The following is a 14259-nucleotide window of genomic DNA, read 5'->3' as shown; positions in this document are numbered from 1 at the left end:
GGTGGCTGTATGACTTCTGTATTGCTCCAAAAACATGGCGACAGATTGAAACCGGTCGCCTATTTTTCTGCCAAATTGGACTCTGTAGCAGCAGGCCTGCCCCTCTGTTTGCGCGCTGTGGCAGCTGCTGACAAAGCAGTCCTAGCTAGCAGAGACATTGTGGGTTATTCTGATCTGACCCCCCTCGTTCCTCACTCTGTCACACACACACAAAAAAAAAACAGCTGCTTCCCACTGTGACTCCTGCCTTGTGTGTGCAACTCACAATGTCTCCAAAACAACAAAAACATCAGCACCAGGTGCTCACAGAACTGTTACAGCACCATTTCAACATCTGATGATTGATTTCATTGAACTAACACCAGTCCAAAACAAAAAAATACTGTCTGGTAATAGTGGACATGTTCTCCAAATGGGTCGAAGCATTTCCTACCAAACATGCCACAGCAAATACAGTTGCAAAAATTCTTCTACAGGAGATGGTCTCAAGATGGGGTATTTCACAACGAATCTCCAGTGATAATGGACCACATTTTGCAAATCAGATACTTGAAGAAGTATCAACCACACTGAACTCATTTTGTATTTTGCTTTGTATGTTACCTGTTGTTTTGTCTGTACAGCACTTTGGTTGGCTTTGTAGCTGTTTTAAGTGCTTTATAAATATAGTGGTATGGTATGGTATGACCAAACACTGTGTGTACCACCCACAAAACGGAGGTGCAGTGGAAAGAGAAAATGGAACATTAAAAAACAAACTGACAAAAATCTGTGACGAGACAAAACTCAACTGGGTTACATGCTTACCCATCGCACTGATGTACATGCGCATGCGCAGAAGGGCTAAACCTAACCTTAGCCCTTTTGAAATCTTGTTTGCAGCCCCACCCAACCTGGGAGTAGGACCCACAACTAACCCGACTAATGACCTGAAACACTGTGACCATAACATGCTAACCTATTGCATTGAACTAACAAATAACTTAAGGTCCCTGAGATCCCAGGTCCAAGGAGGGCTTCCAGGCCCAGCACAGGAACAATTGCATGCCATAACCCCAAGAGATGGGCAGCACGGTGGCGCAACTGGTAGAGTGGCTGCCTCTCAGCGAGCAGGTCCTTGGTTCAAACCCCGGTCCAGGGGCCTTTCTGGGTGGAGTTTGCATGTTCTCTCCGTGTATGCGTGGGTTTTCTCCGGGTGATCCGGTTTCCTCCCACCGTCCAAAAACATGCATGTTAGGCTGATTGGTAACTCTGAATTGTCCCTAGGTGTGAGTGAGAGACTGAATGTTTGTTTGTCTCGTTTGTCTCTATGTGGCCCTGTGATGGACTTGCGACCTGTCCAGGCTGTAGCCCGCCTCTCACACAGTGATTGCTGGACATGGGCACCAGCGACCCCCGTGACCCAAAATGGAATAAGCGGGTAAAGATAATGGATGGATGGAACGCCAGGAGATTTTGTTATGATTAAATCTTTCAGAAGGAAAAGGTAGATCTCTCCCAGGTGGACAGGACCGTTCCAGGTGCTGTTAACAACCCACACAGCTGTCAAGGTGGCTTAGCGAGCTACCTGGATCCACACATCCCACTGTAAGCTGTTCAGAGGGACCAATCCACTATCAGAGGGAGGACAAGAAGAAGCCAAATCCCCATAAGTTCACTCAGTGCCATCGGGCAGCTGAGGCAGCAGCTTATCTTAGACTTTGAGTCTAAGTAAGCTAGGACAGCTCACTCGCTGGGTTCTTCCCAAACCCAGGTGAGGCGGCTCCCCCCCCCCCCCCCCGGTTACCAAACCAGCCCCTGTTTCGCTGCACCTCATCCATTGATCCATAAGGAACTATCCACCCTCCATCAAAAACTCTCTGCCACTCTACGCCCTACCAACTGCCCCATAAAGAACTCTCCACTCTTCATCAGACTTTTTACAGGCTCTCCCCCCAGGAAAAGACACTGCAAAAATGGGCCTACTGTAACATCCATGGAAAACCACCCTAGCACTGGGCCTACAGCATGGTATGGAAAGCCGTTGACAGACAGACTGGGGAGATCGTGGCAGTGAAGAAAATCTTTGATGCTTTCAGAAACAGAACAGATGCCCAGCGAACATACAGAGAAATCATGTTCTTCCAGGAGTTTGGAGATCACGTCAACAATGTCAAGCTTCTCAACATCATCCAAGCACAAAATGATAAAGACATTTACCTCATCTTTGAATACATGGATACGGACCTGCACGCTGTGATAAAGAAAGGCTCCTTCTGAAGGATATTCACAAGCATTACGTCATGCACCAGCTCATCAAAGCTATCAAATATCTCCATAGGAGTTTGTTTAGCCATTCTAATAACTTGTGGTTGCTGTTTTATACCTTGTATTCGCTCATTGTCCACACGTCTGATCTCGACTGCCCTCACTCCTGAACGCCTGGCAGAAATCTATGCCCTGTTACATAACAATGTCAATCCTGACTCCAATAAGTGTAATCCACCCACCCACTCTACTGTTTTTGTCCTGACCAACAAGAAGACAACCATTATGTAAATATTTTGTTTTATTATGTTTTTGCTTTTCACAATTTTGTCATTTTATTTTTATGATTTATTTTACGTTTGCTCTCATTAGAGGGGTCTCTCCCTCACAAAAACAGCCTTAGCAGATTTCTAACTGATGTTTATGATAGCCATATGTTAAACCATACTCCATATGACACATGTGCCTTGAAGGTTCTGTTAATCAGTGTCTATATCTCTATCTGTACATATTCGTGTTATTGTTGTTCCTATGGGAACAAAAGGGAGGAATTGTGGAATTGTAGAAATGAAAACATTAATACCAGTTTATTTTGTTCATCAATTTTATTTTATTTCATTTTCAATTTTATTATCATCACTCTTGTTATTCATTTACCTTATATCACACTCTGTTAAAGCTTGTCTAAACTGTAGCAGTTGCATCTCTTCAACATCAGTGCGTGAAGCTTTTTAACTTTCGTTTCTCACAGACTGCCGGTACGGAACCCCAGCTCCAGAACCGGTCACACGGTCTGATAAGATTGCAAATGAGCGCCTGTTGTGTCAAAACATGTTACGTGGGAAGATGTATAAATGAAGCCGTACTGCTCATGTTTTTTGAGAACACACACAACTCACTGAGCTGCGTTTTCGTTTCATGTGTTCTCCCTTCTGCAGAAGAGAAATAAACTTTGCTACGTGTTTTTAACAAAAGTTCTCAGTCTTCTAAATTTTATTGAACAACAAGTTTGATAAAACTCCACAGGGACTTGAAAACCGAGAGGGAGGGGGCCTGTCTGACAAGCAGAGGTAATTCGTTCCAGAGTCTTGGTTCTGCCACAGAGAAGGCCCTGTCACCTCTGTGCTTAAGATGAGTTCTTGGAACTGTGAGGAGCAACTGGTCCGCTGACCTCAGGGAACGTAGTGGGACATACTGTTTGTCAATAAGGCCCACTACAGTGGAACCAGTCTGCCCCCAGACATGTCCAGACATGCTCTTGTTTCATGTTCAGACATGCTCTTGTTTCAGGCCTGCAGTGGAAAGTATCGAAGTTTCCAGGCTAAGTTAATGGAAAGCAGATGCTGAAGGCACATACACACTCACACACATTCAAACACACACACAAACACACATGCACATACACACTCAAGCACACACACGCAAGCGGAAAAAGAAGGAGAAAGGAAAAGTGACAGATGGACCAACCTTCCCTCCTGATGAAACTGTTAATATGAATTGTTGATTTACAAATGAATTAAGTAAAATAATCAAGTTAATGTCATGATCAGTTGTGATTTTAAAATGTATTTTGTTGTATCATGATGATGTATGTTTAACAAGGAAGTGAATCATGTTCTCAGAACGTGTTTTTTCACAAATGTCATACGAGTGATCAGCTATGCAAGAAATAGATTGTCACAATAACGAACCTAAAGCAGCTCCAAGCAAAAGACAAATCCTAATAAGGCAAACAAAAGAGAAAAACAACTCAAACAGTTTAAACAAAAATCTGGATTAAACCGGACAAGAATAAAGTTACACCCAGATTTTAATATGTATGAGAGTGATGTAACCCTCTCCCATAGACATGCATAAAGATCCTGCGCCAAATCCAACCCAAAAAAGGTGGGATTGAATGGGTGGCATGATCTTTCGGGGGTGTTACGTAGCACTCGCTCTATAAATATAGATGACTCTGTGAAACTGGGGCTGATGGACTACCGGAGCATGTGGATGCACAGGACACATTTTAGACGGTTCCAGCTGAGGAAGAAATAGGGCAGATCCGAAGGAAAGGCTTTGTTTGGAGTTATTTCCCTCCTCAGCCCGGATCATTACCCGAATCCTTTTCTTCAAATTCTGAACAGCTGTGGGACCAGGGACGGCCTCATTCAAGTGTGGGTGAGGTAATCTGCATCTTACTGAGCCGAAATTTTCAGGAATTCCACCAGAAACCTATGGTAAGAAGACGTCTCAAAGATATTGTCCTTTATCAATTTTTTATCTCAGTTCAGAGAGGTAGCTTACAAAATTGCAAGCAGAGAGATCAATTATATTTTAGATTCGATTGCTTGGGGTTGCCAAAGGTTGGTTGATGTGGTGAGAGATAACATATTGGGTCAGGTTGTGAGTGTGGGGAGACTGTGGAGGTTTTGTAGTGTTTAAGTGTGTCAGAACGACCCTAGGGGTTCCTAGGGCGTGGTCAAGCCTCCCCAGCTCTCTTTTGGATCTGAGAGCCACTCTGCCAAGCTGATTGCTCAACCCCTGGAGTCCAACTAAATCTCTGAGCTACTTATTAATCCCCATGTATCACCTCTGTAATCAAATGTAATCACTGTGTTGCATTGTGCCTACCGCTGTTACCCCTGCAAATCCTCGATTAAAGCAAAGCCAAATGTAAAATTCTGGATTCTTATTTCAAGACCCCTTTGCTCATGGAAATGGAAAACTTGGTTCAATGTTAAAAACAAAAAGTTCAGGAGTTTTTTAAAGGTTTTGTAGCTTTGATTATAAAACAGCATCCAAGAATCTTATACCTATATTCTAAACGAAGCCAGATCAGATAACAATTGCAATGCTAAATTAGGAGATGAGCTACCGTGAACGTGCACTTCCTCGTCTGTCCAACGTCCCCACTCCTGCTGCTAGGTCGGGCGAGACACGAGGTGAGATTCTGGGTGTGGTACACAGATAGAAGGTAGTTAACAGTCTGGATGAATCATCTCAACACAGCCTTAGACTAAGCTGTCCTGAAAAACAGCTACAGGTAATACCTGAGCCTCAGGATTAGTTTCAGACCCCTTGGAGGAAAAGGGCTGCAGTGAGGGTGTGGCACGTGTCCTGTGTCTACCTCACTCGGGTAAGCAAAACATGTTGTAGCAGATCAGAGAGATGGGGGGGGGGGGGGGGGAAACTGTTCAGTGATTTGTAGACATACATGAGTATTTTGAACTGGATTCGAGAGTGAACCGGTAACCAGTGCAGTGAGGCCAAAACTGGTGTAATGTGCTCTCTTTTGCCTGTACTGGTTAAAAATCGGGCTGCTGCATTCTGGACCAGTTGTAGTCGTGCAGTGGAGGTCTGACTGATACCAAACAGGAGTGAATTGCAGTAATCAAGCCTAGATGTAATGAATGCATGAATTACTGTCTCCAGGTTATTTTTGGACAATATGGGCTTCAGTTTAGACAGCCGCCTCAGTTGGAAGAAACATTATTTAACAATCATGTTTACATGATTGTTAAGTTTCAGGAAAGGGTCCATTATCACTCCCAGATTAGTAACTCTTTGTTTTTCTGACGAGGTTAGAGCAGAGAGGTCGATGCAGTGGTTTGTGATCGTGTCCTTGGGAGGGAACAACATGACTTCAGACTTCTTTTCATTGAAACTTAAGAAGTTTAAAGCTATCCAGTCCCTAATGTCAGCCAGGCAGTTGAGCAGAGGTTGAATAGAGCATGTGCCATTTGTGTCTTAGGGGGAAGTAAATTTGACAGTCATCAGCGAAGAAGTGGAAGGGCATGTTGTGTTTCCGGAAAATAACACCAAGCGGCAGCAGGTATAAAGAGAATAGGAGGGGACCCAGGATTGACCCCTGCGGAACCCCCCATTTAAGCTCTGCCGCTGCAGAACTAAAATCCTTGATGGAGACACAAAAGGATCTGTCAGTGAGGTAGGATCTGAACCAATTGATTGCTGACCCTGTGACGCCCACCCACTGTTCCAACCTAGCAATGAGGATCTCATGGTCGATGGTGTCAAAGGCGGCTGTGGGGTCCAATAGGACAAGCAGCACAGAATCACCGGTATCAGTGGTTAAGAAAATGTCATTAAAGACTTTCAGCAGGGCAGTTTCAGTGCTATGGAGAGGTTTAAAGCCAGATTGGAATGGCTCTAAGATGGCGTGATCCTCCAGGAAGCACTTCAACTGGGACTCGACTATTTTCTTCAGTAGTTTAGAAACAAATGGGAGTTTGGAGACAGGCCAGAAGTTGGATACGACTGAGGGGTCAATGTTTGGTTTTTTCAGGAGAGGCTGGACAGCAGCATGTTTAAAGGATTTTGGCACCATGCCAGTGGATAAACTACTGTTTACTATATCAAGAATGGACGGACCTAGAGTAGGACAAACCTCCTTTAGTAGTCGAGGGGGGACCACATCAAAGGGGGAACCAGAAGGTTTCAAGCTGCACATGACCTGCTCTATAGAAGATAGAGTGATGGGTTCAAAATGGTCAAATAGAGCTACAGATTGAGGTGGGATGGATGGGTCATGAGTTGGAGGGAAAATTAGAGCCCGGGTGGTCGCAATTTATTCCAAAAAGAAATGTAAGAAGTTCTCGCACAGCTCAGTCGAGGCTTCCAGAGGTGATGGTTCATTGAGATGGAGAACAGAGTTTAGGGTGGAGAAGAGGACACGTGGGTTGTGAGAGATTGAGGTAATTATATCAGAAAAGTATTTGGATTTAGCAGCTTTCACTGCTTTCTGATAACAGCGCCAACTCTCTTTAAGTATTTGAAAAGAGACCTGCAGCCTGTCTTTCCTCCACTTGCTCTCCACCCTCCTACATTGCTGCCTAACGGCCTTGGTGACGTCACTCAGCCAAGGTTCTGCTCTGAGTTTTTATTTTTTTATTTTAACAGGCGCAAAATGATCCAGAGTCTTTAAGCAGACAGAGTTGAACTGGGATGTCAGCTCCTCATTAGTAGTGAGAAACACCGGGGGCTGAATGATCATTTCAGAGTTATAAACATCTGTGAAGCATGTGGCAGTGAAGTTGTTAATGGTCCGGCTGCGACGTGCAGGAATGCATGGCTTAGGAGTTAGATGGGGGAGGGTGAACTCAAACCAGACTGGCCTGTGGACTGAAAAAACATTATCACCAATTTCAAGATTACTAACAGTCACATCACGAGTTAAAACAAGGTCCAGTGTATGTCCACGCTTTTGGGTGGGACTGTTTACATGCTGAGTTAGATTAAATGAGTCCAATAAATCTAAAAAGTCCTTAACCAAGGGCTTCTCCGGACAGCACACGTGCAAATTAAAGTCCCCAATAATGAAAACATGATTATATTTTGGTGTGATTTCAGCCAAGAAGTCAGAAAACTCATTTATGAAATCCTTAGATCGAGGTGGGCGGTAGACGAGTGCAAATAACGTCGGAGGCGAGTGGCCGAGTTCAAAGACGCTCAGCTCAAAGCTGGTGCAGGAAACTGGGATGGGCAGTTGTTTACAGTCAAAAGTTGGTTTGAATATTGTTAATAATCCACCACCGCGTCGGCCTGATGGCTGCGGTGCGTTAAAATACAGACAGTTCGGTGGCAATAAGTCCAACAAGGCGCTGGACTCACCTGGAGACATCCAAGTCTCTGTGATGCAGAAAAAGTCCAACTCGTACTCTTGAAAGTAGTCCCTGAGGAAAAAAGTTTTTTTTGATAACAGATCTTGCGTTGACCAAACACATCTGGATACTGTTCAAAGTGGAGCCAGCTGCGGTGAAGTTTGCACGCATCAGTGGCCTCAGGTTTTCAATAACAGCCACTCCAGGTCGGTCCGAGCGGCACACCGGCTGACAACTCCCGTTGTTTACCTGGTCCGGGCACGTGGGAAGCTGGCGATGGAAACCATGACCACCAGTTGAAGCGGAAGATGCAGTGCGCAGGGCTTAAAGCTTTACCAGCCGCCCAGCACGTTTTCCCCGGAGTCTGTAGCGAAGTCTCCAGGCAGGGAGGTGAGGAGCGCAGCGGAGGTAAGCTTGCACGTCTGCCAGTGGGGGGGTGGGGGGTGTGGGGGTGGGGGGGGTGTCCAGAGGTACGCTCATATTGTTCCAAATAAGAGACATCGGTGACAGAAAAACGAAGATCCAGAAGCTGTTGTCGGTCATACATCAGCAGCGAGTCTATATCACAGATAAAAAGCGAACAAAACAAAAAATAATCCGAATACCATCAGCAGAGGTGGATTGCAAGCCATGTACACGGGCGCCATCTTACCGGAAGGGTGTATATCACGTATATCACAGCCTGTCTCCTACCTCCTCTTCTTCTCCTAAAGGCATGATGGCTAGATGATTGAAACACTGTTCAGTCAATACCTGGTTGGTAGTCCACTGTCTCATCTCCATCCTGGTTCCTGGCAGACCTGAGCAAATTTTGGATTAATGGGGTGACTGTCAGTCCCTCAGCTTCTCATACCACTTTTCCTTTGATGTATGTATGCCACTTCTCCAGCAACTTCTTTGAGTCAAAGCGCAGTGTAAAATCTTGCAGTATCTGCAGCATTAATGAGACATTGCATAGCTATTTCTAATAATTTCTATGATTTTCACAATCACAAGCAGCACATGGCAAAAAACTATGGTTTCACAAGAGGATGTCCATTACCAGCCCTTTTGTGTCAAGAAACCTTGGAAACAATGAAAGTATGTTGTGTGATTCATGTGGATCATGAACAAGATGGCATATGTACTCAAAGGTGTCCTTCATCTTCTGCAAGATGGTTTTGTGATCGTTGGTGTGGTTCATTAGGGATACGGCTGATTTACAACTTTCCTCATCCATCTGAGAATTGGCATGAAGCAGTTCTCTTTCTTGTCTTTGACCACCTCCTCCAGGTGTCTGTTTTTTTGGTTCTTTGCTCACAAGTTTTGTCTTTCTCTGGATTGTCTTTAGCCGCCATGCAAGAAATCCAGAGCTGCTTTGACTGTCATAGTAATGTTCCTAAGCGCAGAACAGAATTTGTGCCATTAGAAAATTGAAAGACCTCTTCAAAACCAGTTTGTTTACATTTTGAGGCATTCACTGGCATGCTTGTTATCAAAATGTACATAGCAGACAACTATTTAAGTCAAGATGAGTTATTATAACTTACATATCCTTTTCTGGAAAGTGGATCCTTCAATGCAGGGAACAAGGTAACAATCCCCAGTGCATATTTCTCTTTAGTTTGACGCTGAGGGATTCTCCTGTGAATAATCAAAAAAAGGTGATCAATCAAATGCATCCAATCACAAATAACACTAGCAAAACAAAGAGCAAATCAGCTGCAAATTAATACCAACTTAATCTTTGTTAAATTGCAAATGTATGACAGAAATGTAATTAAAACTAGGGCTGTCCGAGTTAATGCCTTAATCTGGAAAAATATCTCGTATCTTTAAAAAAAGTTGTCTCTAAAATCAGCTAAACTGTCTTTCTCTCCCCTCCTGTCCATGCCTCCTCCAACTCGGCTATGCTCAGAGCCGCTATGAGCACCACTCACAGCTGAGTGGGAAACAAACATGAACACCCCAAAGAAAAATGATAAATGCAAAAGCACCAAAGACATGAGAAATCATCCAGTGTTCAGCCTCTTACATCTGTCATCCTTCAAAAAGGATTTACTTTGAACAGCAGTGTTACAGTTTGCTAAACGAAAATAATATTTAACAATTCAATTCAATTCAGTTTATTTATAAAGCGCCAAATCACAACAAAGTTGTCTCAGGGACTTTACAGGAACATTCACAAACATAAAAGCCAGTTAGTAAAGTTCTCTATCTAAATAATCCAGCAGACAAGTTGAATCTTGGCTTCGTTGCAGTCTCCCATCCTGAGCAAGCACAGTGGAGACAGTGGAAAGAAAAACTCCCTTTTAACAGGAAGAAACCTCCAGCAGAACCAGGATCAGGACAAGAGACCATCTGCTTTGACCAGCTGAACAATGTCAGGAGGTTCTGCAGACTTTGGGGACTTTTGGTTTTAATTAGCTGCTAATGAATTTTCCCCAAGAAAAACAAAACTTATGATTATATGGGGCAGCACGGTGGCGCAACTGGTAGAGCTGCTGCCTCTCAGCAAGCAGGTCCTTGGTTCAAACCCCGGTCCAGGGGCCTTTCTGGGTGGAGTTTGCATGTTCTCTCCGTGCATGCGTGGGTTTTCTCCGGGTGCTCCAGTTTCCTCCCACAGACCAAAAACATGCATGTTAGACTGATTGAAAACTCTAAATTGTCCCTAGGTGTGAGTGAGAGAGTGAATGGTTGTTTGTCTCGTTTGTCTCTATGTGTCCCTGTGATGGACTTGCGACCCGTCCAGGGTGTACCCCGCCCCCCGCACAGTGATTGCTGGACATGGGCACCAGCGACCCCCGTGACCCAAAATGGAATAAGCGGGTAAAGATAATGGATGGATGGATGGATGGATGGATGGATGATTATATGGGTCATATTCCTCTGTAAAGTCAGATCTTTTTGTTTTTTTTAGAGGTTTGCATCAAATTCATGTAAAAACATCACAAAAATAAGGCTTATTCTAACAGAACTGTATAAGATGAGTTCTAGTTCTGTATTACACTCCCCATCCGTGCATTGCACTTTTTTGTTTCCTTGATATAATCCCACTTAACATCTGTTGCCTTTGTTCGTTTTTATCCATGATAGGTAAAACTTGCGTATATGCATAAGTACTTCTGGCAAATTATTTAGCAAATGTAGTACCTTCGTAATTTTTTTTCTGTAGATTAGTCAATAATATTTGTCATGTTTGGTATTGCTTCAACTATAATAAATATACGTTTGCATTAAAAAAAGAATATTGGTCTACTCCTTGACTTACCCTTCAGCCTCAACCATGTGCGCTGCAAGCATGTTAACCATCTGCCTTCTTTCACTATCACTTTGGGTGCATTCACACCAGCCCTGTTTAGTCTGCTTTAATCGAACTCTAGCTCGTTTTCCTAGAAAGTCCGGTTCGTTTAGGGAGGTGTGAACGCGTCATCCAACTCTGTCACGGAACAAAAAGGCGAACTCTGGCCCGGGCTAAAACCTAGGTCTCGGTCCGGTAGAAGAGAACTCCAGCGCAGTTCCAGTACAGTGTGAATGTAAATAGACCGAGCCCCGCTCCACAGAACAAACACACATTTCTCTTATATGGAGCCGTCAGCTGCCTTGTGTGAAAAACAATATTCTCCATGGTCTTCTGTCTCATCTTCTGCTCATGCTAAGTCCATTTTTGAAAAATGACAAAATATAACTCCTAAAACTGCTAAAACTTGATGCCACTTCGTTTTTATTTTCATTTACAGAAGAAGAAGAAGAAGTGTCTTCAGAGGTTTTTGTGTCGTTTCTTTCAGTATGCTGGTGAAGACTCTCAGTCATCCAGGACATGATGAATTCAAAAAGCGTTCAATACAAAAACAACTGGACTTTATTTGTAACAGAAGACGTTTCGCTCCTCATCCGAGGAGCTTTCTCAATTCAAAGAACAGAGAGTGAGAGATACAGGTTATAAGGCTGCGTGAGATAAGACACACACACACACACATAACACACACACACACACACACATATATGTAGATTGGCAGTTCACACCTAAAAACCTAAACAGTAGGTCTTTGTTCCTCTAATTCACAGTCGAGGCCCCTCTGTTTCCATCAGGTGTGAAGACCGGCTGGGAATCTGTTTTAAAGTTGCATTATATGTTTTTGAAAGTGGAAATCTGAGGCCTCCTCCTCTGTTAAGAGACGGCTTTTCTCTTTTTACATAAATTGCTTCCTTCACCCCCCTCTCAAACCATCTGTGTTCTCGGTCCAAAATGTGCACATTTTGGTCCTCAAAAGAGTGTCCCTTATCTGTGAGGTGGAGGTGAACTGCAGAATTTTGTCCAGAGGAGGTGGCTCTCCTGTGTTGAGTCATGCGTCTGTGAAGAGGCTGTTTAGTTTCTTTCAGTAGTTCTTGGTGCAGCGCCCCCACAGGCGAGTGGGGGAGCAGGTTGGTTCAACAGGTTGACTCGACTGCACAGTGCAGTGTGAATGCAAACGCACTAGCTCAAATGTAAACAAAAAGTCATGAATATTGGTCCCGAACCGAGTCTACCGGACTATCTGGTGTGAAAACGACCTTAGTGTCCCGGTTTCTTCATATTCTTTGAGTACAGCTGGCCCGCCAGGTTTTGTCTCCAGTATCTGCTTTACCAGCTACACAGCATTAAGAGAGTGAGAGTGGTATTTATTTTTTGAACATATATACTTTAAGATAAACAGGCTGACATTTTTTCCTATCAAGCATAATTATAAGAATACCTGAATAATTAAAATATTAGGGGTGGTACGACTTTCCTGTCATAACCTCAGTAAAATTCGGTTTAGGTTATTTATACAGGACCAGTTATATCTTCTTAATCCTTAAAAACTTGTGGTTTGGCATACTAAGAAAAATTTGTATCTTAATTTTTGAGTATGAATTTCAACGACCTGACAGTTGTTCAGATATATTTGGACTGGTCCTATGGTTTGGATCTGCTCAGAGACAGGATCATAATGAAATTATGATCTGGTTCTGACAGGGTTATACTGGGCCAGCAGCTCTAAGAGAGTCTCCCTGGGAGTAATGACACGGGACATCTGGGCTCTTCGTCTGGGTCTGTGAACGTGTCACAGACGGGAGAGTCCAGCGCTGTAAATTGTAACCTTTTCCTGCCTTTTTTAATATAATTGATAAAACTTAATTGACGTTTCCTTGATTTATTGATATTGTGAGTTGCCACTTCTGAGGAAGGTTTGAGCCGAGGAAAAAGACGTGGGATGGAGGGGGTTTCCGGCTCCGGTGGCCCGCGGCCAGCTCCCCTCTTTAACAGTTGGTGCCGTGAACCTGGTCTCCCGTCTTTAGAAGTGGTAGCTTGTTTCTTATTGTTTGATGGTGACACAGCGGCAGGTGACCGAGTCTGAGCAGACTGAACAAGCCGGCTATTATCATTTCATGAGGTAAGCAGAAGACCTGTTAAATCGAATTTCTGCGTGTCCCTTAAGGACTAACAGGCTGCTCTGGTTTTCGGTTTTTGTGCACGCAGTTTTTGTGAACTAAAAGGCAGTAGAACGTTACAGTATAATATGTTATTTTGTGAATGTATTTATCAGACGTAAAAGTTTATATACGGGATGTTTTTTGCCGGGGTGCGCGTGGGAGCGGACCGGAAACGTTAGCAACATGCTAACTGGAAGTGGTCCAAGAGCGTTATAAACACGCGAAACGCAATTTTTCCTTGAAAATAAGGATCGTCCAGTTGATTTAAAGCTCGTACATAAATTTTTCGTTTGATTATTTACCAAATTTTAAGATTCGACGTGGATGATGGTTTAAAGCCCCACGTAAAAATTGTGACGTCATTTTTGCAGACGGTAGAATCTTTAAGAGAAATGTGCTCAGTCCGAAAGATGTTCCGGGTGTAATTCCCCATCGCTGTTTATTAGAAACGCGTTAAAACTTGGACGACTGGACAGCGTCAAGAGGTGTAGTCATGTGACAGTTGAAAGAAAACTCTACTTGGTTTTTGGGTGCCTGTGGGGAGAAATTGCTACCTCCTCGAAAGAAAGTGATGACCTTGGGTTTCTGTTTATTGTAGCCTCTTTAGGTCTGTAGCAAAGGAAAACAGACTGGCCAGCAGTGCATCCCCGAGCGACGAAACTGTTATTATATATTTTTTATATACATTTTTATTATCCTGATGCATGCTCAATAATCCAGGTAGAAAAATCTAAAAAAGTTAAATCTGGTCCTCTGGACATTCAAAAAAACAAAACAAAGCAAATCAACAAAAAAATGTAGAAACGTTTCGTCTCTCATCCGAGAGACTTCCTCAGTCTGAGGTGCTGTATTCAGCTCAGTCTCTTAAATAGCACCGTCTCAGAGTGGATCAACCAGTTTTGCTGCTGACAACCAAAACCAGCTGATCACATGCTCAAGAAGGACCATCAGCCTAACAATGGATCATTAGCAC

General features: G+C 43.6%; 1 protein-coding gene across 1 annotated transcript in view; it reads left to right on the top strand.

Moving 5' to 3' along the window:
• Positions 1–2259, top strand: part of LOC119418725 (delta(14)-sterol reductase LBR-like) — a 35222-nt gene extending 32963 nt beyond the window's left edge. Inside the window, exon 5 of the mRNA XM_037686059.1 lies at positions 1993–2259. Within this exon, the coding sequence (XP_037541987.1) occupies positions 1993–2259 (267 nt within the window). The remainder of the gene's footprint in view (positions 1–1992) is intronic.
• Positions 2260–14259: the final 12000 nt, after the last annotated feature.

This window comes from Nematolebias whitei, chromosome 12, assembly GCF_014905685.2.
Source record: "Nematolebias whitei isolate Nwh7 chromosome 12, NemWhi1, whole genome shotgun sequence".
NCBI classification, from domain to species: Eukaryota; Metazoa; Chordata; class Actinopteri; order Cyprinodontiformes; family Rivulidae; genus Nematolebias; species Nematolebias whitei.
This window is presented reverse-complemented; position numbering and strand designations above follow the sequence as displayed.